The sequence below is a fragment of the Paramormyrops kingsleyae genome, chromosome 16 (assembly GCF_048594095.1).
Source record: "Paramormyrops kingsleyae isolate MSU_618 chromosome 16, PKINGS_0.4, whole genome shotgun sequence".
Taxonomy (NCBI): domain Eukaryota; kingdom Metazoa; phylum Chordata; class Actinopteri; order Osteoglossiformes; family Mormyridae; genus Paramormyrops; species Paramormyrops kingsleyae.
In genome coordinates this window covers 26,015,948-26,043,212 of record NC_132812.1, presented here as the reverse complement: position 1 = coordinate 26,043,212, position 27,265 = coordinate 26,015,948, and the positions used below count along the sequence as shown (strand labels likewise).

The 27,265-nt window shown below is 42.3% G+C and overlaps 2 protein-coding genes and 1 long non-coding RNA gene across 7 annotated transcripts in view; 2 read left to right on the top strand and 1 right to left on the bottom strand.

Annotated features, from left to right (window-relative positions):
• Window positions 1-1,192: 1,192 nt before the first annotated feature.
• LOC111834594 (uncharacterized) lies at window positions 1,193-14,351 on the bottom strand. Its single transcript, XR_002836042.2, has 3 exons — window positions 14,207-14,351; window positions 3,033-3,059; window positions 1,193-2,231 (listed from the first exon to the last, which is right to left on the bottom strand). It is a non-coding gene; the product is annotated as an uncharacterized lncRNA (long non-coding RNA).
• An 8,048-nt stretch (window positions 14,352-22,399) lies between these two features.
• LOC140578701 (zona pellucida sperm-binding protein 3-like) lies at window positions 22,400-25,162 on the top strand. Its single transcript, XM_072700505.1, has 9 exons — window positions 22,400-22,613; window positions 23,286-23,338; window positions 23,381-23,686; window positions 23,756-23,874; window positions 24,140-24,243; window positions 24,320-24,497; window positions 24,566-24,683; window positions 24,767-24,868; window positions 25,076-25,162. Exons 1-9 carry the CDS (start codon window positions 22,448-22,450, stop codon window positions 25,160-25,162), a joined length of 1,233 nt encoding a protein of 410 aa, XP_072556606.1. The 5' UTR covers window positions 22,400-22,447.
• Window positions 22,639-27,265, top strand: part of LOC140578670 (zona pellucida sperm-binding protein 3-like) — a 92,033-nt gene continuing 87,406 nt past the window's right edge. The window contains exons 1-2 of one of the 5 annotated variants that reach the window (XM_072700396.1): window positions 22,639-22,750; window positions 23,045-23,285. The gene's annotated coding sequence lies outside the window, so the exon portion shown is untranslated. Of the gene's footprint in view, window positions 23,286-27,265 lie in introns of all 5 variants that reach the window. The other 4 variants (XM_072700392.1, XM_072700395.1, XM_072700394.1 and 1 more) reach the window with 4 other exon arrangements.

Genomic DNA, 27,265 nt, shown 5'->3' with positions numbered 1-27,265 from the left:
ATTTATTGTCCCTTGCAATATTAATTCTGACCTCAGCACAAAACCAAAGACACAACTGACTGTGGTTGACTGTGGAGGTATTTTTCATTTGCCCCATCAAGCTGGAGCGGTACTACATAAAATAATTGTGACATTGAATATTCCAAGATGCAGGCATATATACCCGTAGGACAAGTATTGTGTAGTTAATAATATAGATTTTACATAATTTAAAGATTGTTTGTTTCAAGAGGACTGGGTAAAAAAATCAAGGTATCGAATTGGTTCAACCCAGATATACAGTAAGAATGGAATAAAAACATGTCTTAGCAGATAAATGAAAATAGACATGTGCAGTGACTGTTTGATGCACCAGCATTGATGGCCGATTGACTGTTTCCCATATAATGTCTGTCTACCTCTCAGGTGTATGTGAGTGAATGTGGGTGTGGGTTTTTTTGCTCTTTATTACAAAAGCTTGCACAGTCAATAATAATTTCAGCACAACAGAGAGGAAAAATATCCTATTACAAGAAGTCTGTCAGAAGGTGATGTTGAATGTAAGCAAATATGTTTTTCTTTATTTTCATTTAAGATTGAGTATTCATTTTAGGGGGAAATGGGAACAAAAATGTTAGTTTGTTTATTATTGCTTAAAGAAAATCCAATTTGCCACGTAGATTGACAAGAAAGTGGTGCCCGCTGAAGGACACGTCATGAGGCGGTACAGTAAGTACTGCTTCAGGCACCTAGAAATCAGACCCGTGTTGTTCTGAACCTGCAGCAGCCTTGTCTCAAGGTTTGCAATGGAGGAAATGATATTCATGTGAGCGATCATAGATCACATCCATGGAATGAATCTCATGGACGTTTTACGGCAACGGAAAGTGAATCTACAGGTTGAGTCTGTGAATTCCTGGCTTGGTAGATATGGCAAATTTAATACTGATTTAATTGCATTTTCCATGAACAGTGTGGTGATTTTCACTCTGACTCTGCATGTATGTACTTCCTGCTGTCGGTCTCATTTGTTTTATTCCACCAGTCAGAGACACACTTCATTCTGCAGACCCCATACTGACAGCTTAAAAGGTGTTTGAGCCAAAATGTGATGCCTGATTATGTGGAATGAAGTTCACAGGGCAAGCAAAGTCCATCCACAAAAACGAAAGGAATTTAATTTCGTAATTTTATTTTACTTAAACGATCTGTTTATTTCGCAAATTACTGACCCTGGGGTTGACATCAGGTCACAAACAGAGGGATGCAAAGGCAACACTAAGAAAAAACATATTTTTATGAAATGGTACCATGGATACTAGGATATGTGTCCAAGTGATGGAATTTGTTTATTTGCTGAGGCTTGTTGGGGTGACAGATCTGAGGAACGGTGTATGAACTGCTGGGAGACTCATGGCAATGACTGTACCTACAGGAGTCCAGGCCAGTCGAGGGCTGTGAAGAGCTGTTGTAGAGGAGCTGGAAAGCCGTCAGCAGCCAGGGAAGGGTATAGTCTGTAAATGAGCGGGAGAAATCTGCTGGGACTGCAGAACGCTTCTCTTACAGGCCTTGTGGAGCGGGAAGCTGATGCCCCATTGGTTTACCCCTCCCCCGTGCTTGCTCTGATTTGCCATCGCGCTCCCCGGTGCTTGTACTTCCGCCAATAACGGGAGCCAGAGGGGAAGCCATGTCACCTGTCTCCTTATTTAACCTCCAGCAAGACAATTTAGTAAACAACAGGGTCCTTTAAGGGCTTCTGCTCTAGCTGTCAGCCCGCACCCTTGTGTAATGAAAGACCAAAGAAAATCAAATGTATGTGCATGATAAGGCATAATGGCACTATCTTGTAGTAATAATGAATACATATGTGACATGGAAGCTCCTGCATAATACATAAACAATCAAGCTCTTCTTCATCATTTTATGTCAGGTGTTTTTTTGGTGTTTTTTACGATACATTCTGTTGAATAAATCTACCCCAGCCTCATGCTATTAACAAAAACAATCATCATCCATTTTTAAGTGAGCAGGAGAACCGCAAATGCATTTGACATCAAGAAAAAAAATCTTCCTTCTCTTGGCCTTTAACCGTTTCTTTTTCTGATTAAGGACAGGGATGGTGTTTTTTTTTTTTTAGTCCATATTTACTCATGTCACACTCCTGAGGTTTGAGCGGTGAAGGTGAATTTGAAAAATCGCATCACCCTCTTCCCTCCAGCCTTCAGATCTCACTGCAGGTTTCAGCTCCTTTCCTATGAAGAAAGAAACTCCATCACGTTAATGGGTGTAGTTTTCAGAGCCATATTTGCCAGGGCATTGTGGGAACCCCCCTCAAAATCCATCCCCTTCATCTTTACCAGAAATAGAACCTAGTAAATAATAATAATAATAATAATAATAATAAATACTATAGCATGAAGCCCTCTTATTCTTTGAGGAATAATCAAAAGTGTTTTCATTTACTGTGTTTTCTAATCTTTGTAAGAAGAGTAACTAACATGCAAGCTGAAAAGAAAATTATTAGATGCCCTTTGATGAAGAAATTAGAATCACTGTCACGAACGGAAGCATCATTATGCATTGTGACTATTTGCTTTTCATACCAAACAGCTCTTTAAATGCCATTAAAGAATTTACAATTTTAAACATACAATGAAAAGCAAGACAGCACTCAAGCAAGAACTAAATTCCAAGTGTCTGTCTGTCTGCCTCTCTGTCTATATGTATCTGTCTATCTGTCTGTCTGTCTGTCTGTGTCTATGTCTATACCTGTATGTCTATGTGTGTGTATGTATATATATATATATATATATATATATATATATATATATATATATATATATATATATATATGCACAAGCTGGCACAGTGGCTCAGTGACTCGACAGGGATTCGTTTCATCTCTGCTCTGTGTCTCCATGCAGCTTTCATGTTCTCCTTGTGTGTTGCAGATCACCTCCTGCAGTCCAAAAACTTGAAGTGAGACTAGGTTAGAAAGTTAGAAGGTGGACAGGGGGCCTTAGAGTTAAATCCAAAGCACAGAGGTGGCTCACCTGTGTATCCGACTTGCTCAGGGCCTCCTATAAGGGGGGAAAGGGGAACATTTTCAGGGTTCTGGGGGTGGGGTGCATAAGTGTGAGTGTGGATAAGGGTAGCTTTACTTTGGGGGGGGGGGCATTTGGTAGAATCCTCAGGGGACCAGCCACACTTCTGTGTGGCCCTGAGCTTCCTACCAGCACGGCTGAGGAAATCATCATCCATCCTGCCCAGCTTCACTTGCTAAACGCGAATAACTTTGCTCACTCATTCGGAAGGTCAGTGCTCCCCAGGAGGTGCCGTTTTATTGTCTTTATTTGGGAGTGCAGACAGACTGACAGTGATTAATTTTCCAGAGATGCGGAAACAGGGAGGAGGGTGAAGGGGCGGGGGTGGCGGGGGGTGGCAGGGGTGCAGCCATATGTTCAAGTTCGACAGAAGTGAGAATCGGAGCAAAAGTGACTTTTAATTAAATTCCACTAACGCAAACAGAAGTGGTTTGAAGCAATTAAAGAAGCATTTTAAACAGCAAAGGAATACCGATAAACTTGTGTGAGGTCTACACAGAGGGGTTCTGTCGGTTCTCGTAATTAGCCATGTCGCTCTCTCACAGAGGCCCTTAATGGAAACATTTTTGACACATGAGCCTCATGGATTAGTATGTGAAATGCCATAAAACTCTGAAGACGCCAGGATTGGCGCGAGACTTCATCACTACTGCCAAATAATGCTATATACAGTACGTTTTATTAAGATTATAAATAAAGTTAACTTATTTCTGGATGCCATCTGACTAAAAGTCATAAACAAACAAAGAGCTAGTTGGAACACACACACACACACACACACACGTAACATGCTATGGGCAACATACAGATGACTTAGGCTCATGGGAATTTACACAAAAATGTTCTTAGGGCAGAAGGGAAAATTAGATAACCAATCTGATTATAGAGGGGGTGGGTTCAAGCAACTAGAGGAGGCAGTACCAACCAATCAGATGCACAACCAGTCATTTCTTGTTCTGCCCTCAGAGAACCTATTACCCTAACTACGGTAGGAAACTTGCATGACCTGGGAAGAACATGCAAACTGCAGACTATTAGGAGGAGGCAGGTCTAAGGCTCCTCACGCAGGACGGGTGAGAGCAGCACTGCCCATTGAGCCTTGCTGCTGACCTGTATCTATATCTTTGTAATGTAGATGGCACTGCAGGGCATCGCAACTACTCTAACTACGGCTGGTAGCTAATCAAGCCTCAGCCCAAAACTGAGCCAGCAAGGAGAGGGATTGGGGGCAGCAGGAAAAGGATCTGATAGTTGGCGTTTCCACTGAAGAACATCTTGTCTTGTTTCTGAGCTCTACTTTATGTTCTCCTTTGTTGCCACCATACCTGAGCCCCTGCTGCCCCACACCCCAAACACAGATCCCCAGCATGCTGTTTCTAGGGTATTAATGGTATGCTGTGTTAATAGACCACTTTTCCACTGTTCCCTGCAAGGCAGATTTGGAATTAATTCATCCATCTGTCCATCCATTTTCTGTAACCACTTGTCCTATTCAGGGTCACAGGGGGTCCGGCGCCCATCCCAGAAGCTATGGGCACAAGGCAGGGAACAACCCCGGATGCCATCCTTTGGTAGGGCACACTCACACACCAGTCACTCACACATGCACAGCTATGGGCAATTTGGCAACTCCAAATAACCTCATTTTGTTTTTGGACTGTAGGAGGAAACCAGAGACCCGGGAGGAAACCCCATGATGACACGGGGAGAACATGCAAACTCCACACATGTGGGGCCAAAGTGGAAACTCAATCCATGGTCCCAGAGGTGTGAGGCAACAGTGTTGACCAGTGCTGACCACTGCACCAGCATGCTGCCCCGTTTTGGAATTTATATATTTTTTACAACCATCACCCATAGAAATTTTCAGGTGTCCCAGAGACAGGAAGATTCATGCTATGGCCAAACTTTAAGTGTGACGTTCTAGTCGTAAGTGGAATCACCGGCATGTTGTTATATGTCAAACTTAGTTAGAGAGTGGATAACTTTTAAGAACAATTAACAAGCATTCAGGCCCTCTGCAAGTTACTGTATAGTTAATCTTCTAAATCAAACTAAAAGTACATGATCTTCTATAAGGTGAGGAGCAAAACCCCAAATAGACACTGTCCGTCTTGATATAATCACCCCTCACAGTGCAAAAACACGCAGTTAGCTGAACTGAACTAGCAGAGACACATGTGCAGGGTTTTTTTTTAGAAATGACATCATTGTCTAGAATGAGCAGGACACTTCAGCAGCTTCCTTTCAGTGCTAACAAGCACTTCACGCTCAGGACAGTTTTAGCATGAGTTCATCTGTCGTACACCATGACAGTGCAGTCTGGGTATTCATACATGCAGCCTCGGGCCGTTTAGCGTGTTCGGCGTGAGCCTCTAATCTAACCTGTAATCTCCATGAGCCGTTTTGCATTTCAGCAGTCTGGACTGGCATGCATTTTCATAGTGTCAGCTTAAAGATACGGCTTCCTTATGCCTGCCCATTTCTCTGCCAGCGAGGACTGGGCACCATGCGGGAAGTTGGACTCAGCTCTGCGGCATCATCTCCGCTTTCCATATTTTCTCTCCGGTATGAGTCATACCCATCCCCGCCTCTGACTCACCTACTGTACCTTTAACGGCCCGACGCCCGGCAGAACAGACGCCACTGACATGAGGAGCACGATGCCCTGCCACATGCACCACATGCGGAGAGCTACCGGGGAACAGGGCCCTGTAAACTCCCATGTGCTTTACAGGCTACTGAAGCTGCTCTGTAGAAGGCAGGAGAGACGTTGCATCCCGATCGCTCCCTCCAGCGCTCAGCATAACAATTTCCCCCCTGGGTTGTAGGGGCTAAACTTGTATTCATATACTAATTTCTGCTTCTATCCAGTTCAGCTGAAAGACATTATCTAAAACCTCTTCAAATACTTTTTTCTTCCTATAATGATAACACAGATTTTTGGGTAATAACTTAAGTAGAGAAATAGGAGCAGGGGTGGTGTGCAAAAGCACATTTTGAGACGGATATCCTAGTTACATGAAGGCTATGACAGTGCACATACTGTAGGACCCCATTACAGTTCTACTTAGAAACATGGAAGTTTGGCTGAAAGGTTATACTGTATATTCAAGAGGGTCACTGGTATGCCCTTAAGAAAAATTTCAACTATTTTTCAATGTCATTCGATTAAAACGCCTCCTGTGACCTAAATGTTGTGTAGTGCTAGTCTTTACTTACTTTCTTGCTTTTCTTGTTTGTTGTGCCAGTGTAGAGAATTACATAAGCTACACTGTCGTGTCACAATACTTTGAATGTCATACTTAAGGGAGAGAAATGCTTTGTAACTGTGACTTTACCATAAATAGATCTTATTTATTCCTGGTTATAACCTGCATTGGGAGGGGGGAGTTCTCCTCTATCATCTTTTCAAATAACTGCTGAGAAGAGGCTGTGCATATCATTTAAAAAATTAAAGCAATGTGATGTAAAAGGAGATGATCAAAGTATCATTCTATAAAGAACAGAATAATTTACTGACTAAATAATTCACTCCCTGACACAACAGTTAGCTGGATTCTGTATTTATATTTGAACATATTCACCCAGATATCAGAACTCCAAGTTAAAGTACATATTACCCCCATTTTATGTTATGAATTATTTTCTCTCATCTTCAGACGATCAGCACATGCTGATGATTCTAGCAGACTGATGCAACTGTCAGGTGTGATGAGTGATGACTCACAGTCATCGGCGGGAGATGAATGGAGAGACTAAAAATAACAGATGAAAAACAAACGTAGCTGTTGTTTCCACTGAAAAAATACCAAATTGCGTGCTTCCTAATGCATCTGCTTGCTTTGGCAGAAAGACAATATTGCTTTTAATTTGGCATGTGGCTATAGAAAGGTTTCCGCAAAGGGATGAGCAGAGTGGGCTGTCCTTTCAGCACTCTCTCCAGCCTGTTTCCCTCCTTCAAGTACAGGGGGAAGTTACATGTTTAATATGTACAAAGAATCCCCAGACTCAGAGATTTTGCATCAGCATACAGCCTGTCCATTGCATAAAGGTGATAAGAACCATTTCTTTATAACATTTTTTTTGCAAAACGGTAGCACTGCAGAGCTGAGGAGGAACTGACTTATTTTAGCTACATAAGACCTTGTTATACTAAGTTAGGAGCAGCACAGTATGGCAGTAAATCCCAGTGAAACACACAGGCTTGCCATCCTGCCAGAGCTCATCACCAAAACATAATATCCTGTGACAGACAGTTCCAAGATTATGTTGATTAGTAGTCCAGCGAGTTTCCATCTGCCTCTTCAGAGACTGTTCCTTCCCTCAGCCCTAAGCCCCAGTTCCCTCTCCTTCTGCTGACTGTCCGCTAATTCAATCAACGTTGCCCCAGCCCCAAGTCAACTGGGATGGGAAGCTGGCATCCTGGAAAGCACAGACCCTTGAGCAACTCCAGAATGACTCCAGGCACTATCCTCACAGTGCCTTCCGATTGGGCGACAGAGGTCCCAGTTTGGTCAGGGAGGGTCCATCACAGCTGGGCTATTTATAAAAATTAAACCAAGCAAAGACCTTCCCAGTTTGGTCCCAAGGGTCATAGAAATGTACCTTCAGTACTCTGGCCACCATGAGGGAATTTTTTTTAAGTAAGATCTTTACAAACTTGTTTTTTTTCAGATGCCTGAGGCAAAACTCTGTTCCACTTTCGATTTTAAAGTTCAGTGTTTCCATTGCAATAGTATTTTTGCTGACAATGTGGACCATGCATGAGTATTTGCACGTCTACATAAACAGTGCCTTCCTCAGAGTGCTTTAGTCCTGATGCTGATAAAACAGTGTTTACGCGGAAAAATGTAAGAAAGTAATTCAATAAGAGAAAAGGCTAAGAGTAGGCCTACGTCCATCTGCCAGCTTCTAGCAAAGAAAGGGAGGGATTTAAAACCAGCACAGGGCCAATGAAGAAGCTGTAGTGGGACATATCTGGGAAATGTCCACCATGTCATCCAAAATCCTGCGACGCTGGTATCCCTGATTACGCCTCTTAGGTTCAGCTGATCATTGCCTCATCTTGTCTACCATGAAATTGTCAGTTTGGATTTTATCGCATAAATCATTCAGTAACTTAGGAGGTAGAAGGTAATTCAGCATGTGATGTATTAACAGCAGTGCTAATGAACAGTCGCTAATTTAGCCAATACAGGTTAACCTTGGCTAGGACCAAAACGATGCTATGGCTATTTGCCACATTCTTCTGATTGCTTCCATACTGAGCTGCTGCCCGTGGACCTTCCAATCAGCACATGTCAGAAGAGGAGGTCTTTCCCTCTAACTTGGTGATTCCAATCTCCTACTCTGTATACTGCTTTTGCCTCTTTCTCCCTGTTTCTTAAATTCACACAGATTTCTTATTCTGTGCTGCCAATCCACATCACACAAAGGCAAGCCCTTGATATTTTATCATATTACTACATCATTGATATAAAGCAAAGGCCCATTTGCTTGTCCATACATACTGTAGGTCAACATTGGGGTTGATGATTTGCTGATAGCTTGCCCTTTATCTCCAATCAAATTTGGATATCTTAATTGGATTAATATTTACATGGCAGATATCAAGGTTACTCATAGGCCAGCTAATTTTGAATCCTATTATAAGAGCCTATAAGATCCATTTATCCACCTTCTAACTTCGTCTCCTGGTCAGGGTCTCCCCCTCCCCATTACAAAATCCTCAATATTTTGTCAAAGAAGGTATGCATATTATTGTTGGGTAGTTGTGGAGTAAGTGATTGGGAGACAGAAAATAGAAGAACATTTTTGAAGCAAGGTGCATACCTTGAATTATTTTACTAAATATCTTCCAACGTAAAGCAAAATAAATTACTGCTTGCTAATAATCTGAAAAAAAAAAATCGTCAGTAGGCAAATTGCTGACAATAAAATGTTCCCTGCTTAAAAAGTAAGCACAAACGAAAAGTTTGTTAATTTGTTTTTAACTCTGGCTTCAGGGTCCGAGAGGGTTATTGAGTTGGTCCTGCAGATCTATGACTAGAACCCCTTTTCCATGTAAACAACCCGCTAAAAAGATTTCCAATTGATTATTTATAGACTTCCTATAACCCAGAACACCTCTGTTCCTTGGTCCACCCAGCTATATACAGTTCCCATTAATAAATACATGCAAATAAGATTTGTAGCCACATGACTGTTTTTAATGTTTTTTTTTTTTTGCCTGAGCAGGAAGGTTCAGCCTGAGGCCTAGGGAGGGCTCCTTCTTCTGTACCCTATGTAACCTGCTTTTATTACAATCCCCAGCTCCATTATCTAGAACTGGTGTAGCCCCAGGACCCATAGTATTCCAGTCATTATGTAAGAACCCTATTTTTGTATTTGTTTGTTTGTTTGTTTCACCAAAAATGAATGGGGGGGAGGTACTAGCAGTAAAAAAAGAAAAAATTCTAGGACAGTACTCATCATTTCCGACCACAAAAGTCTGATGGTACAAACATTTGAAAATTTATTTTTTAAAATCTGTGACCCAGTGAAAATGTTTATGAATGGTTATTTGAGTTTGTGACCTATAAGCTGTCAGATTGGCTCAAAATGTCTCTTGAGCAGCAGCAATCAAACTATAAAAATGGTGGTCCAGTAATTCTGGTTCAGAATGATTATGGCCTATGATGGCAACATGTGCAACAGCTCATTTAGAAGATGAGCATGGGGAAGGCGATACTAATTACTCCCAGAAATGCAAGTGCTACAGACTTATTGTCTCTCTCACAGAAAAATGGAAGGGGGGGGGGGGAGTCCAGATGTCCCCGGGACATGCCCTACTGCCCTGCTTACTTAATACTTACTCACTTAATACAGGGCTACCAACAGGGCTACCAAGGGAGCAAATGATTTACTAGCTTCAGATGATTTACTAGATTGAATTACTAGCTTCTGTTTTTCCATGAAAACTTCATTATGCATTGTGTCTGTTTGCATTTTATACAAAACTGCTCTTTAAATGTCATTAAAGAATTTACTACGTTAATTAAGCATACCAATGAAAAGCAAGACCAAAAACAAAATTCCAAATGTATCTGTCAAGCATGTCTGTCTGTCTGTCTGTCTACAGAAATGAGCTGACTCACGGAAAGCTCGTACTTACGACTGGACTGCCATACGTCTGTTACATTTAAAATTTGGGTTTGTAGTAACTGTTTTAGTATTTTTCCGATACCTACAAATTTCAGTTAAGGAAAGACTTAGGGAATGGAACCCATTCGTAACTTGAGGACTGCCTGTGCATGGAAATTTAGTATAGAATGACATATTTGGGCATTATCCAGGATTAAGAGAAACAGTTAAGTACAGTTAAGTCCAAAACAGCAAAATACTTACATCATTGTTCAAGGGTCCCCTGGATGTAGCCTGATGAATGGTAAAGGCATTTGATGTGGGCTGTGATCGGCTTCTTGCTGAGAAAACCTGCCAGTTCTGCACTGTGTCCTTCACATGACACCCCTAACCCATCTCCACCATTAGAAACAAGTTTTATGATGCCCTAATGAGAATTCAGCAAAGTTGCCCCGTCCACTTCCAGCAGATGTCAATCTAAAAATCACATGTGTGACAAGTCAAGCGTTCCCTCCCAACTAACCACAGCCAGTTTAAAACGCCTGATACAAACTGGGGAAAAAATCTCTGGGAGGAGAAAAATCAATAAAGATAGCCACCAGGTTTCAGTAGCAATCCTCTGCGAACAGGCAGACACACTGGAGGCCAAGAGATGAATTAAAAAAAAGAAATCATTGTTTAAAAATCTGTTCCTTTCTGTCAGAAAATGGTGTCTTTTTTCTTAAACTCTTCCTATACTTAAGGAAGTATCTCCTGCGCACAGGAAAGTAAGAACATTTTATTTTTTTGCACAGGTCCCTTCAGGGCCTCCGTACTACTGTGTAACTTACGTTTGTAATTTATATTTGCTGCTGTAATAAAAGAATTTCCCAGCCATGATCAATAAAGTACATCCATCCATCCATCCATCCATCCATGCCTCCATCCATCTATCTATCTATGTATCTATCCCTATAAGAAAAAATGATGACACAAATGGTAGGAAAGAGACTGGATTATGCTAAATAAACCCACCTGACTCAAAGGCATCAACCCCAAGCTCGAAGACACAGATGCGCACTTAAAGAAGGGAGGAACAAAGGCAGGATTTCAGGGGGGGGGGGGGGGTCTCCATGATGGCTGATGCTTTGTCACCCTCAACATTTAAAAATAATTAAGCTTTTGGAAACAACAGCTATCCTGAAAAAAATATTACGTAAAACATTGCACAGATTTTACACCTTTTTACGTAGCGTTTCCACACACCAGCTGCCTCCACTGAAGTCCAGCAGCCACACGTATCTCCAAAATGTTTTTAATGGTGTGGGACCGACTTTGACACTGTTGTGAGGAACAGACACTGGAACTGATTAGCAGTGTCTACATCCAGCTTCAGAAGTCATTCTGCTCCCTATTCTGAACAATGGATACGTGATATGCCCGTAATATACTTATTTTATCATTATTGACTTATTGACATACTATGCCTGCAGCATCCCTGGTGCTAAAAAGAATGAGAAATTTATCTCAGACATGATATGCGATTTTAAGGAGCAAAAAATCCCATTAACTGGCAATATGAACTTATATAATTTTAGTTTGTTAAAAACTGCAAACGTTCTGACTGCTGTACTCATGGAGATTATCAGTTTTTCCACACTCAAACAGAACAACATCACAATCTTAATATACAAATATAATCAAACCACCTTACACCTTTAAAACTTCCATCCATCACCCATCAACCCAACCAACCATCCATCCATCCATCCATCCAACCATCATGTATGCTTCCTTCTCCTATGCAGGGTCTACGAGGGTTCGGAGCCTATCGCAGAAGCTACAAGCACAAGCCAGGTAATAAACAAGGTCACCACCCCATTGCAGACCCTTGAAACTTAAAACCTAACCTACAGTAAAAACTTAAAAGCAAATTAAAAACTCTCAGAAAATAGAAAAGTAGAAGCAGCTTACAAATGAACCGTGTTCACAAACAAGAAGCTTTTAGTCCAAAAATTTTTGTACAGTACAATGCGAAATTTTCTTTCCCAGTCGATCGTTAACATGCTGAAGGACCCAGGCTAAAAGCTGTAAGTTGTGAGGCAGGAATCACTGCTTCCCCACATCTTCTCTGGCGAGAGGCTGGGCTCCTTTTCTCATCGTAAATGTTTAAGGAGATATCATCAGTGCTTTATCGGCGGGTTTTCCCTCAAAGCAATAAATTCACCTTAATGCTGGTCGATTTTATCACCGAGTCGATATATCAGTTCAGCCATAATAAAAAGCCCACGGACAGATACAGGAGTCAGGTTGAGCACCTTGTTTCCATCAACCACTCAGACTGAGACCCTGTCCTAACTTACACATAGCAGTCAGGCTTCAGCTCAAATGCACTCATGAAGTCCCTCCAAGGTTGCCCAGGTCCGGTCCTGGAGGACCGGTCTCCAACACACTTTGCAGATTTCCATGCTCAAACACACCTTTACTTAGCTCAGCATTAGTAGGTGGTTAATTATTAGGTGTGTTTGAGTAGGAAAATCCACAAAGTGTGATGCAGTCTGGCCCACTAGGAATGGAATTGTGGAACACTGGTTTACAGAAATGTCTTTATTCTTCTGATAAGAAACTTTCAATATGTTACCTTCCATTTTTCAATCATCCAGCTATCCAAGTTTCATCACACCTTACCCAGTATGGGGTCTCAGTGACCTGACCCTGGATGGGCTACCAGTCACGACTAGATGCTGACACAAGTCTTACAGTTATTCTGCATTATGAATATTTTTCTCTTAATAGCTCCAGATATAGTAACACTTCAATTTGAATTTCTAAACATCTAGCAAGTTCACTTTGGCACCATTCAAAGTTCAATAGTCACAAGGGACGTGAGCTGTTGGTGAATGACACGCAGCATGGGTGACATGCAGCATTGGGACATGGGACATTCTGTCAAAGACCGCAACAGCTGTCACACAATCTGTCACAGCATAGAACTAGAGGGAATCCTCAGGACAGAGAGGGTGCGGTCACCTCACATCGCACCTCAGCTGACAGTCAAACGTCCATTTCTCTGAGTGACTGTATTGCTGATGTCTTGCTCCAGTGCTGCTGCATCTGAGTGCTGTCGTCTCACAAAAGCTTACTGTAAAAGACATTCATTCCCTTTTGCTCTTGGTAGATATGCACGGAGTGCTCACTTCTGTTCGGTTTGTACCAGCTCAGGAGTACCTGAACAAGTCTACCGTTCTCACATACTGCTGGAGACACGAGAAAGCGATTAAATCACCACTGCCAGTCACCAGTCCCCAGATCCAAGGCATTTCCATGTACCTTACACCGTGCGGTACCCCGTCTCCCTTTGGTGTGAAAAAATACTGTCCTTCTGCTGATACAAGCTACTCTAAAATAAGTTTTCATTTTTGATGCAGAATTCTTGAATTGACACGCCTTGATATATCCTTGGAGAAATGCGATATCCTCACTGGCAGCTGGACCGCAGCCGCAAAGGATGCCGTACATCCTCTATTTCTGAGATTAAATTATGAAACAAGTCATTTTGAAATAACTCAGTACTAAAATTTGTCATGTAAAAACACATATTCCCTCTTCTATGGAAAAAAAATCACTTTTGAAATATTCTAAAATGTATTATCTTCTTACCTGCTCAATTTTTGAGCCATTAGCTACCACTGGGGATCCTTCCCTGGACCGGGTAACCTTGTATTATAAGGAATAACTATACAAACGGCTGCATTTTTGGATTTTATAAAGCAACACCGCTCTCCAATATGTAGGCGTCTTCAGACAGTTACAGTATGTCACCTCATTACTCTGTTGGACATGATTGTGTTTAAAACGTATTTTATACATACATACATTTGTTAGAGATGTGTAGGTTGTCACAAAAAATGCAATACTGTGCTTAAAGTGTTGCATGGAACGCATCCATCGCACAGCAGTCTGACAGTGGCGAGAGGATCCAGGATGAATGATACATATCAGCGTTATACTGTACTTACCCATTTTCAGAGAACAGGCAGCCGATGCCCCCGACAGCACAAATCTTCACTGCACATCTCCCAGCAGTCAGGTTTCCATAGCAATAAGGTCACTTACCCTGTATCTAATAATTATTGACAATTTAGCTTCCATATGGAAAGTGAAGCTACGGCAACTGTTTTGGGGACGACCTAATAATAAGGATGATCTGTACAGGGAGGAAGTGACTCATGGTTTGAAGCTGGCTGTTGTCAGTGCACTACAGCAGTGGGCATGTTGTCAAGGGTTTGCACTGTGTTTGCACAGCTTGTCCTAAAATGAGGGACCAGGACTTGTGTAGAAAACAAACACAATGTTAGGGTCCCATCATATTCCACAAAGTAAGAGAAGGATTCCACGGATTTCTGTCATGCTCTAAGGGTTAGCTAATGGCTGTCGGGCTAAACCAGAAAAAAAACTTTTTTATTTTCCGTTAATAAATCAGACGATAAAGCGTTTTAAATATTTGAACAAAGCAGAGTCTAATAAGCTAACGCAGTGCTAAGAGGTAAATGTGCTTTGACAGCACTGTTCTGCTCTAACGTTTTAATATACATGCCCTAAAAACATCAGCAGAGTCCAAAAATATAACTATCCAGTGGTAAGAATCCATATCAGCCTTTCATTTTAAGAATAATTGAACAACAGTATCTGCAAAAACAAAAAATAATTCTATATAAAAGCTTTGAGAAGAAACTAAGTGTAGTCTGGGGGTGACTGTGATTTATTTAGGAGTTTTGGGTTTTGTACAAACTGTCAAACAACTATCCCAGAGAGCTTGCTGTGGCTATCGTCATGTGCTCACACTCCTTGATTTTGGCCATCACCCCACAGTTCCTGAACACGCACACTTGCCTCCTTACTGGCTGTCTAGGGTACGTCACAGTGCCCCCAAGCATCATGCACGGCAGTTTGGCGTAAGCTGCAAGCCGTGGAACAAACCTCGACCCATAGAGAAGATGGAGCAGTGCCACGGTAAGCCCTGCTGCCCAGAAGTAAACAGCATTGCTCTTCATTTACGATTTACCCAACATTCTGAATTTGATTAGCATACTTGGAGGCTCCAGCAGACAGTGGACATTGAAGCCCTCCAGGTCTTGTTTCAAGGTAACCAGCCCACTGAGATGTTGTTTCTCTGTTGCCTTCAACCCATTTACCTCACAATAATCTCATACTTAACATCACATATTTAATACATATTTACATTATTTGGTATTGTAAATATTAATGTTTGGTGTTGAGCCATTTTTGCATTCAGGTGACCTGTGATGTTGTCTTGCTTTGGGTACATCACACCAAGGCTACTGTATACAAAGTCATTGAATTACACGACATGGCCAAAACTATATGGACACCAGTTTGTGCACCATCTCATTCAGAAACCACAGGTATTAATATTAAGCTGGACAGTTCAGTCCCTGCTGTAAAAACAGTATGGACCTGCATGATTTCCATGCTTGTTTATGCTGGGTAGTGCTGGTTTGGTGCTGGTTAGTGCTGGTTACCCAGCATAGCTTCATGAAGCTGGTCCACCAGCACCAAAACACAACATATGTTGGTGTAACTAGCATGCATTGTGCTGGTCATGCTGGTAACCAGCTTTGCTGGTCTGTGCTGTTTTTTTCAGCAAGGTTGTTGCTATCTTAGCCTCTACTTTTCTGGGAAAACTTTCCATTAGATGCTATAACATTGCTGGATTTGCTGCCATTAAAGTTGGGTAGGTAATTCTCACAAAATCTTAGTTTCAAAGACTTCAAAAATGAAGTATTTAAAAAGGCTTGCATCGACAAATTTCTTTTTTAGCCATTAATAGCCAGGTCAGAAATGTTTGTAAGGGTACATTTAAAATCATTTACAGAAAATTTTACATGTTTTTTTTACATTTCCCGAAACAAGTCCTTAAAAATCTCATTACCGCAACAGTCTGAAAACATCAAGATCATTTTTTTTAATTGCTTATTAACAGTCATGCTCATTAAGTCATGCTCAGTTACTTGAAACTCTGAAATAATGTAGATTTTTTAATTAACATTTTTATTTGATTTTGACTGATTTCTGTCATTACTGCAACACCATCTGGAATCTACAACCTAATATTTTTTTGTATTTCACTGAAACTTGATATATCTTTTAAATGATGTGGCAAACCTGAAGGAACACAACATATAGATTCTACACATGTATTAAAAAGCCAACTACTATTTTTTGATCTATTAAATGAACATTAAATGGACACCTTTGCGATAATGATAGAGGTTTCGGAAATGAGGTTTCATGAGAATCACTCGGGTACTGATGTTCGGTGGTCAAGTCTTTTTCTGTGAGCTTGTGTGGCTGACCACTTCACAACTGAAGTTGTTCCCAGATGTTTTGTTTGCTTGTGTTTGCTGACAATGTTTGTTACAGGAGATTGTATACTGTATATGTATGTTTAATTTTATACCTGTGTCCCCAGTGGGTATGGTTTACACAGGATATTCCTCTGATTAATTGGGGTGTCCACATACTTTTGGCTATACAGTGTATGTGTTACCAGGAATAAACTTATATATGTTTGTTGTAATATAACCCAGAAATACAATGCTCATTCAGCTCAACGGTACATGCTTGACGAGTTCTTTAATTGATATTTATTTATTGTATTTCTAAATATCACTTAAGAGGTTTTTCAGCAGAGCTACTTAAAACTAAAATAAGCCAATTTATTACAAGCTTCCGTTATTTCTATATATTTCTGTGCGATGCAAATGGTCATTAATTATAATATGACAAATAAATAACAATGAAAACATTTGAGGTATTCATGGGGGCCAGCAGTACAGAAAACAGGAAGGAGCCCGATTAGAGCGAGGTACCCACATTCCAGACTATGACTAATGATAGTAATTACCCAGCAGGCAAAGTGACTGAACACCTGGATTAATATTTTCAGATGGGAAAGACTGTTTTAATGTGCATGGGTGGGAGGATTGAACATAAAGCTTGCTTTGGTTGTGTATATTACTACTGGTACTGCAGTTAAATGTAATATACATAGAACATCCATACATCTTCCCTAACTACTTAACAGGGTCTTGATGATCCCAGAAAGCATACAAGGAACAGACTGGGACCATCATCCTGTCTGTACACAGACAAATATGTTCATGGCAAGACTCACCTCTGTCTGTGGCAGAATGTGTTAATTGAGAAATAAAAATAGGTAGACTATGTTTCTGTGTATGCAGTAATATTATATATATCTAATTTTGATCAAAATGTACATCAGCATTTGCCATAGTAATGACCCTAGGGTAACGTTCACCAATCCAGTCCTCGAGGGCCCACAGTCGGTCCATGGATTTGCTCCTGCCAAGCTCACACACACACACACACACACACAGACACACACACACATGTAGGGTAAACATATCCTTATGGGGACCGCTCATTCATTTCAATGGGAAAAATGCTAACGCTAACTATGACAACCTTAACCCCCACCCCATAACCATAAGTAACCTAACAAAATACAAGAGTTTTTGTATTTTTAGTTTTTTCTAGGGCTGTCAAAATTAACGGGTTAACGCGGATTAATCCATCATCGTGATTAATCTGATTAAAATTTTTAACGCAATTAACCCATCTGCAGCGCAGAATGATTCAAAATCCCTGAAATGTCTCTGTCAACCCATTTTGGGCAGTTTTGGTGTGTTCCATTTGCCCTCGGAACTCGTATTCCGAGTCGGATTCCGGAGTTTTGAAGCCAGAAGTAACGACATGCACGGTCCCGTTTCTCGGAGATCTCGGAGCAGCACAGTGGATCCCGAGTTCAGAATCCAAGATGGCTGCGCCTTTTATCAACAGAAGGGAAAGCTGTAGTTTTACTGTTTAAGCACTACATCTCATTTGTGGCTCATTAAATCGGTCGCACGCTATACCGCCGAAGTTATCTGTGGATGTGTTGCTACGGAGTTTTATATGTAAAGCACCGCACGTAATGTGTTATCAACTGATATTGCTAACAATGGCAATTAACCGGGCTAGAATTGGACTTCATGGTTAGTTGGATTATTTGTCGAATTTACGGTAGTTCGTGCTAATTGTAAGCGAACGAAGATAAAGACCATTTAAACTGAGGTACCTTAAATCCGACAAGTTGTCCGGCTAAGCAAAAAATCTTGCTTTTTGATATGGGTCCATGGTATTGCACTTCTGTGGCAGATGGAATACATCCGACTCATGTTCAAGATGTTCAATAAACATGTTAAGTGCATATATATTCCCTTTTTTCTTGAGTCGGTTTGCTCATGCAAAATTAAATGTGATTAATATAGATTGAAAATGAATGGTATTTAATCGTGATTAATCGAAATTAATCCACAGCAACCCTGTGATTAATCTGATTAAAAATTTTAATCGTTTGACAGCACTAGTTTTTTCATAGCAGTCACCCATTTTTATAAAATAGACTGATATTTATCATAGGTAAACCCGCTCGCACACACACACACTGTATGCCACCAAATAAAATTTGTTTTCGCAGTTGATCAATTCATTTTGCTGAACATCCTTGTCTGATATCTTCAATGACAGAACACAGAACTAAGGAGCACACGACTGGGAAGCACTTATATACAAGACTGACGATGGAGCAAACTAGAGGCAGCTAGAGTGATTCACACAAGAGTTGAAATGAGAGGGAAAACAAAAATGATTAACAGTTGCGGCTCGTTAGGGCCACACTAGGGAGGAAACAGGAGGGGCGGATGGGCAGGGCATGACATCAGTTGGATGCATTTTTCCATCAAAAACATAATTTCCTTCTCTTACATATATCAAGAAGGGCCACCAAAGAGGATGGTGCAGTTTTTAGATATATAGATTTTAACATCTGTAGAAGAGAACAATACAATACTTGGGGTCTTTGGGATCATGAACAGATCCAAGGGAATCTGGAACATAGAATGTGTGAACACCCTTCCAAGACAAACAAGCGTACAAATGGCTTTTTTGCTGAATAAACCAAAAAGAAAGCAGGAGAGCAGCACCCACCTGCCAACCTCCCCCCTCCCCCAATAGCATTAGCACTTTAACACTCTATCTATTACAGTAAGCAATTAACAATGTTAAAAATGTGAGCATATTGCATATTTAATTTTATTTTACTGTCACATATATTCAACAATGTGCAAAATACAAATACTTTCATGAAAAGCAACACTATTACCTTTAATCTTACTGTAAAACGTTTAATTCAGTCTTGCAAACCCTCGTAAAACATAGTTTGACTGGAAATATAAAATACTTGCAGGCAATCTGTTGCCTGAAATTATAGCCGTTTATCTGGGAGAGTTCACCTTGGAGGCCTTTATTTTTGAGAGAACCAAGCCCAAGGAGATGGAATAAACTTGCTTGGATGACACCAGACACAGGGACACTGTAGGTCAACTAGTAAAACACATCATGCAGTCTCAGGGGCTAGACATTTATAGGAGCATCCATCAACAGATACAAGCAAAGTCCTCTCTTCATGACAAATAGGGTATCTCATTAATTTTGGCAGCTCAGCAGAGATCTCACGGCACAGTAAAACGCCGCGCCTGCGTTGAGGCAGCAGAGAGCCGCAGAGAACGTTTTTAGGACTTGCAATTTGTCTAGATCTAGCTCACATGTATTCCTGTGGTCTCCCATCCATCTGGATCACGCCTCACATTGACATTACATATATATGTTAAATTAATCTAGGGGTCTTATAATAACAAAATGCCCTCTGCCATTAGCAGCTTTAATTAATTTGTGATAGTAATGAGGGTGACCCCTGCTGTTTAGAAACATGATAGAGCCATTTTTCACCCAGAGAGTTTTTTTTTCCAGAAGAAATACAATATCAGGCAGGTAAATTATCTGGCACAGCTGTGATGTGTAATGGATTGCCATTGTCCACAACTCGTTCGTAAATTTCAGGTCCCAGCAGTAGTGAAAGCCACCTCTGACTCTTGGAGCCAATCAGTGGATAAGGTTGTGTACATACACGTATTCACCAGGCGACCAAAAGACCGTGGAATTTTTTTCCCCCAGCTGCCTTTAATCCCTCACTGGGGTGGTTTTTGCCTGCATTTATTTAAAATGGAAGAATTATATATTCAGCTCTGGAAAAGATTAAGAGACCACAGCAAAATTTTCAGTTTTACGCATTTCTCAATTGACAGATATGTTTCCCATTCATTTCGAAGGTCAACTGAGGTCATCCCCGGATTCATGACGCACTGCTGGATAAACTGACGGTCATCTCTGGCATTAGAAAGTCACTTCTGCCCTGCCAGTGTCTCCTTCTTCACCTTGTTCTTGTGTTCTGCTGTCTTAGAAACCTTGAGCTTGGAAGCAACCTGCCGCTCAGTGTAGCCTCTGCCAGCAGAACCAGGATTAAACCAGGATTTGAAAATGCAGATTATATCGAGTGATCTCTTAATTTTTTCCAGAGCTGTATATAAAAATTATATGTAAGCCATGCCATCAAAAAATAAATCATCAAAATATTTGCATATTTATGCTTTAAGAGTTTCCACTGCCGCGGATTCTTGCAGACACATTTTTGGTTTTGCAGCTTCCTGTGGGATAGTGAAGTTGTCCTTCCTGACACTAATGAAGCTGCCAAAGTTAAATTTAACAAAGAGACAAAACATTGGCATTAAAATACGGGCTTTTTCTCCGAGTGTGGCGAGGTCTCGATTTTTTGCAAGGCTCTTCTGTTTTGTAAACAGTATACTATCCATCACAGGGTTCTGCTATTTGTCAAACTAGTTTGGCTTTGAGCCAGTCCACCCTCACATGAAAAATGAGGGAGGCAGCGTTTTATCCATAGGTGCTTTGATCAATCATGGATCACTGCAATGGATCTCACCCACAAAGATGCAGCAGCTGCAGGAAATTGCCACCCAACTGCAAATTATTTCATTTAGATACAAAACAGAACAATATAACCATTAATAATGGATGGTATTAGAAAGAGAAAAACGCAGTCAAAACAAAAAACTAAATTCAGAAGACTGGAAATTGTTACAGTAGCACACAGCCTACTGTACCCGCAAATCAAGTTCCGAACCCCACATAAAGCAAATTAAAGGAAATGGGTAATTCAAATTGCAGCAGCTCACCCGTCACCAGCCTGTGTGCATGGAGATTTGGCAGCCTATGTGACAAGAAATAATCCGTTTGAACTGAACACAAACAGAAAAAAGCAATAAAATAATAACTTGGGGGAAAAAACCCAATAAAACAAAAATAAAATAGAGCAAATATATTATTTGCTTTGAGAACTACAGTTATTACCTCCATGGTGTACTATTCAATGGTAATACTTTGTCTCAGGCTAATGGCAGTTACCCCAGCTCCAAGCCAATCTAGCACAGCTTTTACAGCATTCTGTTCCTATCACTGCACTGGGACATTAGGATCCACAGGATGGACACACCAGCAGCAAACCAGCTTTCCTAGTAGGTCCCCCATCCAAGTACTGGCCAGGCCAAAACCTACGTGGTTTCAGGTGATGAATTAGCACATGATTAGTATGTACTGTAACAAAGACTTATTTTGTGGTTAATTAGTATATAAGTAATAGTGTAATGCTACATTATTTGTGCCCCTTCAAGTGAAGTCTTACCAGAAATGTTAAAGAACATGAGCGAGATGTATGGCCTTAACAAAATATATCATTTGTAAAACTTTCTGCTTCACAAAACCCCTACAAATCACATACGTGTTTTACAAAATATTTTAGCGCCACTCGTTTCAAACATATACATGTACACGTGTAATTTTATGTAAGATCTCCTTAAGTCTCCAAAGCTTCTTCAAAAGTTGATGAGCTGTGAAATTCTGGGGTGATTTTCCACCAAGTTTCTGCTGTACTGAGCTGTTCTTTTTCACACTTGTGGCCTGCCTGTTACCTTAAATCCAAAAATCACCACTAAAATATATATGTATGTGCTATGTATGTGTGCTCTGTGAAACTACAGCACAAGAGCTCCAAACTGATAACTGCTGGTAGAAAAAGTAACTGTTGGTAGAAAAATGTATTTCAGTCGTTAGAGCCCAAGCAGTGTTTGATTAACCCTGCATGGTGAGGATTCCATACTGACGAATCAGAACAGGCCTGGCAGGTGTAGAGGATTTCAGCAACTACAATATAGTCTGCAAGCAAAGCAGCCAAATCAGTGTGCTTTGCTCCCAGCTCTGAAACAATGGCAGTGCATGAGAGGGTTATAGTGCTGCTTCTTTTATTAGGTTGTAGCTGTAAAGCTCAACTGAAGCCTGGATTTCAAGTGAAGACCCCTCAGGTGCCAGCAGGTTATCAGAATGGATTAGGGGCTCCCCAGGTGGTGGCAGCCAGTTATCAGGTTGGCGTAGGTGGTCCCCAGGTGGCTTTGACTAGCTATCAGGTAGGCGCAGGCGCTCCTCAGGTGGCTTCGACCGGCTATCAGGTTGGCGTAGGCGCTCCCCAGGTGGCTTCGACCGGCTATCAGGTTGGCGTAGGCGCTCCCCAGGTGGCTTCGACCGGCTTCCAGGTTGGTGTAGGCGCTCCCCATGTGGCTTCGACCGGCTTCCAGGTTGGCGTAGGCGCTCCCCAGGTGGCTTCGACCGGCTATCAGGTTGGCGTAGGGGCTCCCCAGGTGACTTCGACCGGCTTCCAGGTTGGTGCAGGTGGTCCCAAGGTGTCGGTGACCGGCTATCAGGTTGGCGCAGGTGGTCCCAAGGTGTCGGCGACCGGCTATCAGGTTGGCGCAGGCGGTCCCAAGGTGTCGGCGACCGGCTATCAGGTTGGCGCAGGCGCTCCTCAGGTGGCTTCGACCGGCTATCAGGTTGGCGTAGGCGCTCCCCAGGTGGCTTCGACCGGCTATCAGGTTGGCGTAGGTGCTCCCCAGGTGGCGGCGACCGGCTATCAGGTTGGCGTAGGCGCTCCCCAGGTGGCGGCGACCGGCTATCAGGTTGGCGTAGGCGTTCCCCAGGTGGCTTCGACCGGCTATCAGGTTGGCGCAGGCGCTCCCCAGGTGGCTTCGACCGGCTATCAGGTTGGCGTAGGTGGTCCCAAGGTGGCTTCGACCGGCTTCCAGGTTGGCGTAGGTGGTCCCCAGGTGGCTTCTACCGGCTATCAGGTTGGCACAGGTGGTCCCAAGGTGGCTTTGACCGGCTATCAGGTTGGCGTAGGCGCTCCCCAGGTGGCGGCGACTGGCTATCTGGGCAAGCAAGTGGCTCCTGCTCTGGTTAAATCTGTGACTGGAATGCAAGTGAGCCCTGATAGTGTGAGTGTTGTATGTGGGGAGGATTCTGTTGTGGTGCTTGTGCAACCAATCCTCCTTGGTAATGGTCAGCCCATCAATGCATCAGACATCACCTTCGGTGGCTGCGCACCCATTGGGCAGGATGCTTCTGGCACAGTGAGGTTTCAATCTGCACTGCAGGCCTGTGGAAGTACACTGACGGTATGAGGGCTTCCTTCTGCTGGTTGCTGTGTTGGCTATGCTAGTGCTAATCATGTTCCTCTTCTCCAGATGACTGCTGATACCCTGGTCTACAGCTTTGCATTGGTCTACACACCCAGGGGTATTAATGGCCTCCCCATTGTGAGGACCAATGGTGTTATGGTTGGCATTGAGTGTCACTATTTGAGGTGAGGATGCCCCATATGCTTTGGTGCTTCCTAGCCATAGGAGCCATTCATTCTAATGACTGTACCAAATGGGTAGTGGTGGTGTAATGGTTAGGGAAAATCACTTGTAACTGATTGCAGGTTTGAGTCCCTGACCAGCAAGGCACTACTCCCTGGGTGTTGAATTAGCTGCCCCCTGCATGTCATGATGCATATGGGTTAAATGCAGAGGACCATTTCTTTGGTGTCAATGACCACTGATCTCTAAATCATACTTGCTCCTTAGGAAACAAAATGTGAGCAGCAATGCCCTGGTGCCAACCTGGATCCCCTACTATGCCACAATGGCTGCTGAGGCACAACTGAGCTTCTCACTGAGGCTGATGGATGGTAGGTGAGGGATTCATGCAGCATGTCTGGCTTTGCTCTGTGGGCTTGTCCTCAAGTGCATGTGCCCTCTGTACAGATGCATGGCAGAATGAGAGGGCCTCCAATGTGTACTTCCTGGGAAATGTCCTGAACATTGAAGCCTCTGTCCTTGTGAGCAACAGTCAGCCCCTGCGTGTCTTTGTGGACAGCTGTGTGGCCACCTTGGTCCCTGATGTGTCCTCTGTCCCTAGCTATGCCTTTGTGCAGAACTCTGGGTGAGTAACATTGTATGGTTGTGTATGAGGCCACTTGGGCAATGCTGCTTGACATGCCTGGCCTTCAGGTGCCTGACTGATGCCAAGGTGACAGGATCCCGCTCCCAGTTCCTGCCCAGAAAGCAGGATGACAAGCTGCAGCTTCAGCTGGATGCTTTCAGGTTCTCTCAAGATGGCAGGAGCTCAGTGAGTACAGGCACATGTGCAGGGTTTCTGTGCTTAAGTGAACTGGTTGTGATGGCATCTGACAAGCTTTTGTTGTCCCCTAGATGTTCATTACTTGTGGCCTGAGAGCAACAGTGGCTTCTGTGCCTGTGGATTCCCAACACAAGGCTTGTTCCTTCTCTCTTGCTGCTAACAGGTCAGTGGCTGTAGCATTATGATGCTGGATGAGTTGAGCTGCTAAACATTTGCTATTCCCATTGCAGGTGGATGTCTGTCGATGGGAATGACCAGGTGTGTGGCTGCTGTGACACCAGCTGTGGACCTGCAGGTGTAGCAGGTATGCTTGGCTCTGCCCAGAAGATGCTCTGGTGGCTTGTGTCGGTGTGACTGAGGCACCCTTCTTGCCCCTGCAGGTGCTCAAGGCACAGGTGTTCTGGGTCCCATTGCTATCCAACAGGGTCCTCCCATGGGTAGTCAGCCTGGACAGCTGTATATGCTGAAGGGATAGGTACCTACTGCCCTAATGTACCAAGCTGTGCATGGTACCAGGATGGAAGGAGCCAATTAACTTGCCTGCTGTGATCTGTGCTGCTTCCCTCTGGCAGCTGTGCTGGAGACCAAGGGCACAGTCTTGTGTCTGAATAAAGCACTAGTAGTATTTGAAATGGTGCAGTTGTCTATTTCTTGGCTCCCAAGTACACTTCTGGATTGCCTAGAATTCTCTAGCCACATTACACTGCTTTCTGCCTGTGGATGTCATGTCTGGAATGGGACCCCGGGGGGAAGTCTTCCCCTTAGATGGAAGGTATTAGTGTTCTTGCACATTATGGTGTTTCCTTCACCAAGGAAGCCATATCATATACAGATGTTTAACCCCTGCAACTTGGTAAGCAGATTAGTAGTACACCTAAAATATTGAGACATATTGTGACACCCAAAAGTTAGTAACCTGTATATATTGAGTGTACTTGTATTTCTTAAAGTTAGTGGAGCATACCACATGTGACTGTTTGGGTAAACCTGGGAAGCGAATTATAAGCACTGAAGTGGCGGTGAAGGGAGGGACAGCTCAACAGCCTCAACATCTTTCGGAAGAGGAGGTATTGCGGATAAAGGGGGAAAAAAGATGTTGGTGGTACTTTGTGTAGTTGAAAGTCCGACACCTTTACTAAACAGAAGGATACTTCGGATTTGTACACATTGCAAATTTTTGGCGTCACAACATGCTTCTCAATACGTTATACCTACTACTAACATGCATGCCTACAATTTGGTATTAAGTTAAAAGACCAAAACATTATAAAGCATTGCACTTGTGTGTGTGACCGCAGTGTTTGTTTCCAACAATCAGACTGTTTCACACTTTGTCCAAATGATCGGGATAATCAACTCGGTCATGTTCATTACTATTGTTTACATTTCAACAGCTGCAGCAGGAGACAGTGATGAAATATTACAAATAGGGATGCACCGAATCCAGGATTCGGATTCGGCCGAATCCTGGGCTTTTTGACGGGGTTCGGTTTCGGCCGAACCTTAGATTTATTTTCCACCGAACCCTAGACTTGCACTACGACATCACACGGCCGTTGATTACGTGAAGGTGTTTACATAGGACCCGTTCGAATGTAGTAGGCTGTAAGAATCTGAAAATGGATCTCGTAAGCAAAAAAAGTTTTGTTTGGCAGTACTTTCAACCAAAAGAAGGCGATTCAAGTCGAGCTTTATATTCAATTTGCAATGCCAATTTGTCTCGTGGTGGCAAGGACCCTAAGCAGTACACAACATCGCCGATGTTAAAACATTTGCGTCTAAAACATCCAAAAGAATACGAGTTGTGCATGAAGGAATCTACAGACAGCAGCCAAAATGCAGCAACTTCAGGTACGGCAGCTGGACAGTCACAGCTAAAAACGTGTGATAACCAGACGACCATTACTAGCTTTGCTAGCCCTACACCGAACAAACAGTGGTCCTCAGATCACACACGAGCTAAAGCCATTCATGCAGCAATTGGAATTTGCCAGCGTTTTCCACTGCTGGCAAAAACGGCAAAGATCTACCTCTGTGCACCACCGACCTCTGTGCCCAGTGAAAGACTTTTCAGTACTGCTGGGGACATTCGTTCCCACACTCGCAACCGGCTGTCACCTGTTAATGCCGAGCGTCTTGTCTTTTTGAAAGGAAACTCTCATTTAATGTGAAAGGTTAGAGCTTTTCCGTTAATTTAATAATGATGCAGAAGATGTGTGTGATCTTCCGTAATATTTTTCGTTTTATTTGGCTACTGTTCTAATCGTAGCCTACTGTTATAAACGAAAACTAAACAGCCCTACTATCCATGTTTAGCCTATTGAGTAAATGTTCAGTAACATTAATTTCAGTTAAGTCACCAACATATTCTGATTTAAACAAAGAAAAACACTTTTCTTTGCATTGTTGCACTTTTATTGACAGGTTTTGGTTTGAACTTGGGTAAGCATAGGTAATTGTCAAAATAGTTTTTCCCACTTGTCATCCTGGCATAATGTTGCTGCTTATTCTTTTTTTATTCTTTTATTTTTTTTCAGTTTATAAAATAAATAAAATAAAATGAAATAAAA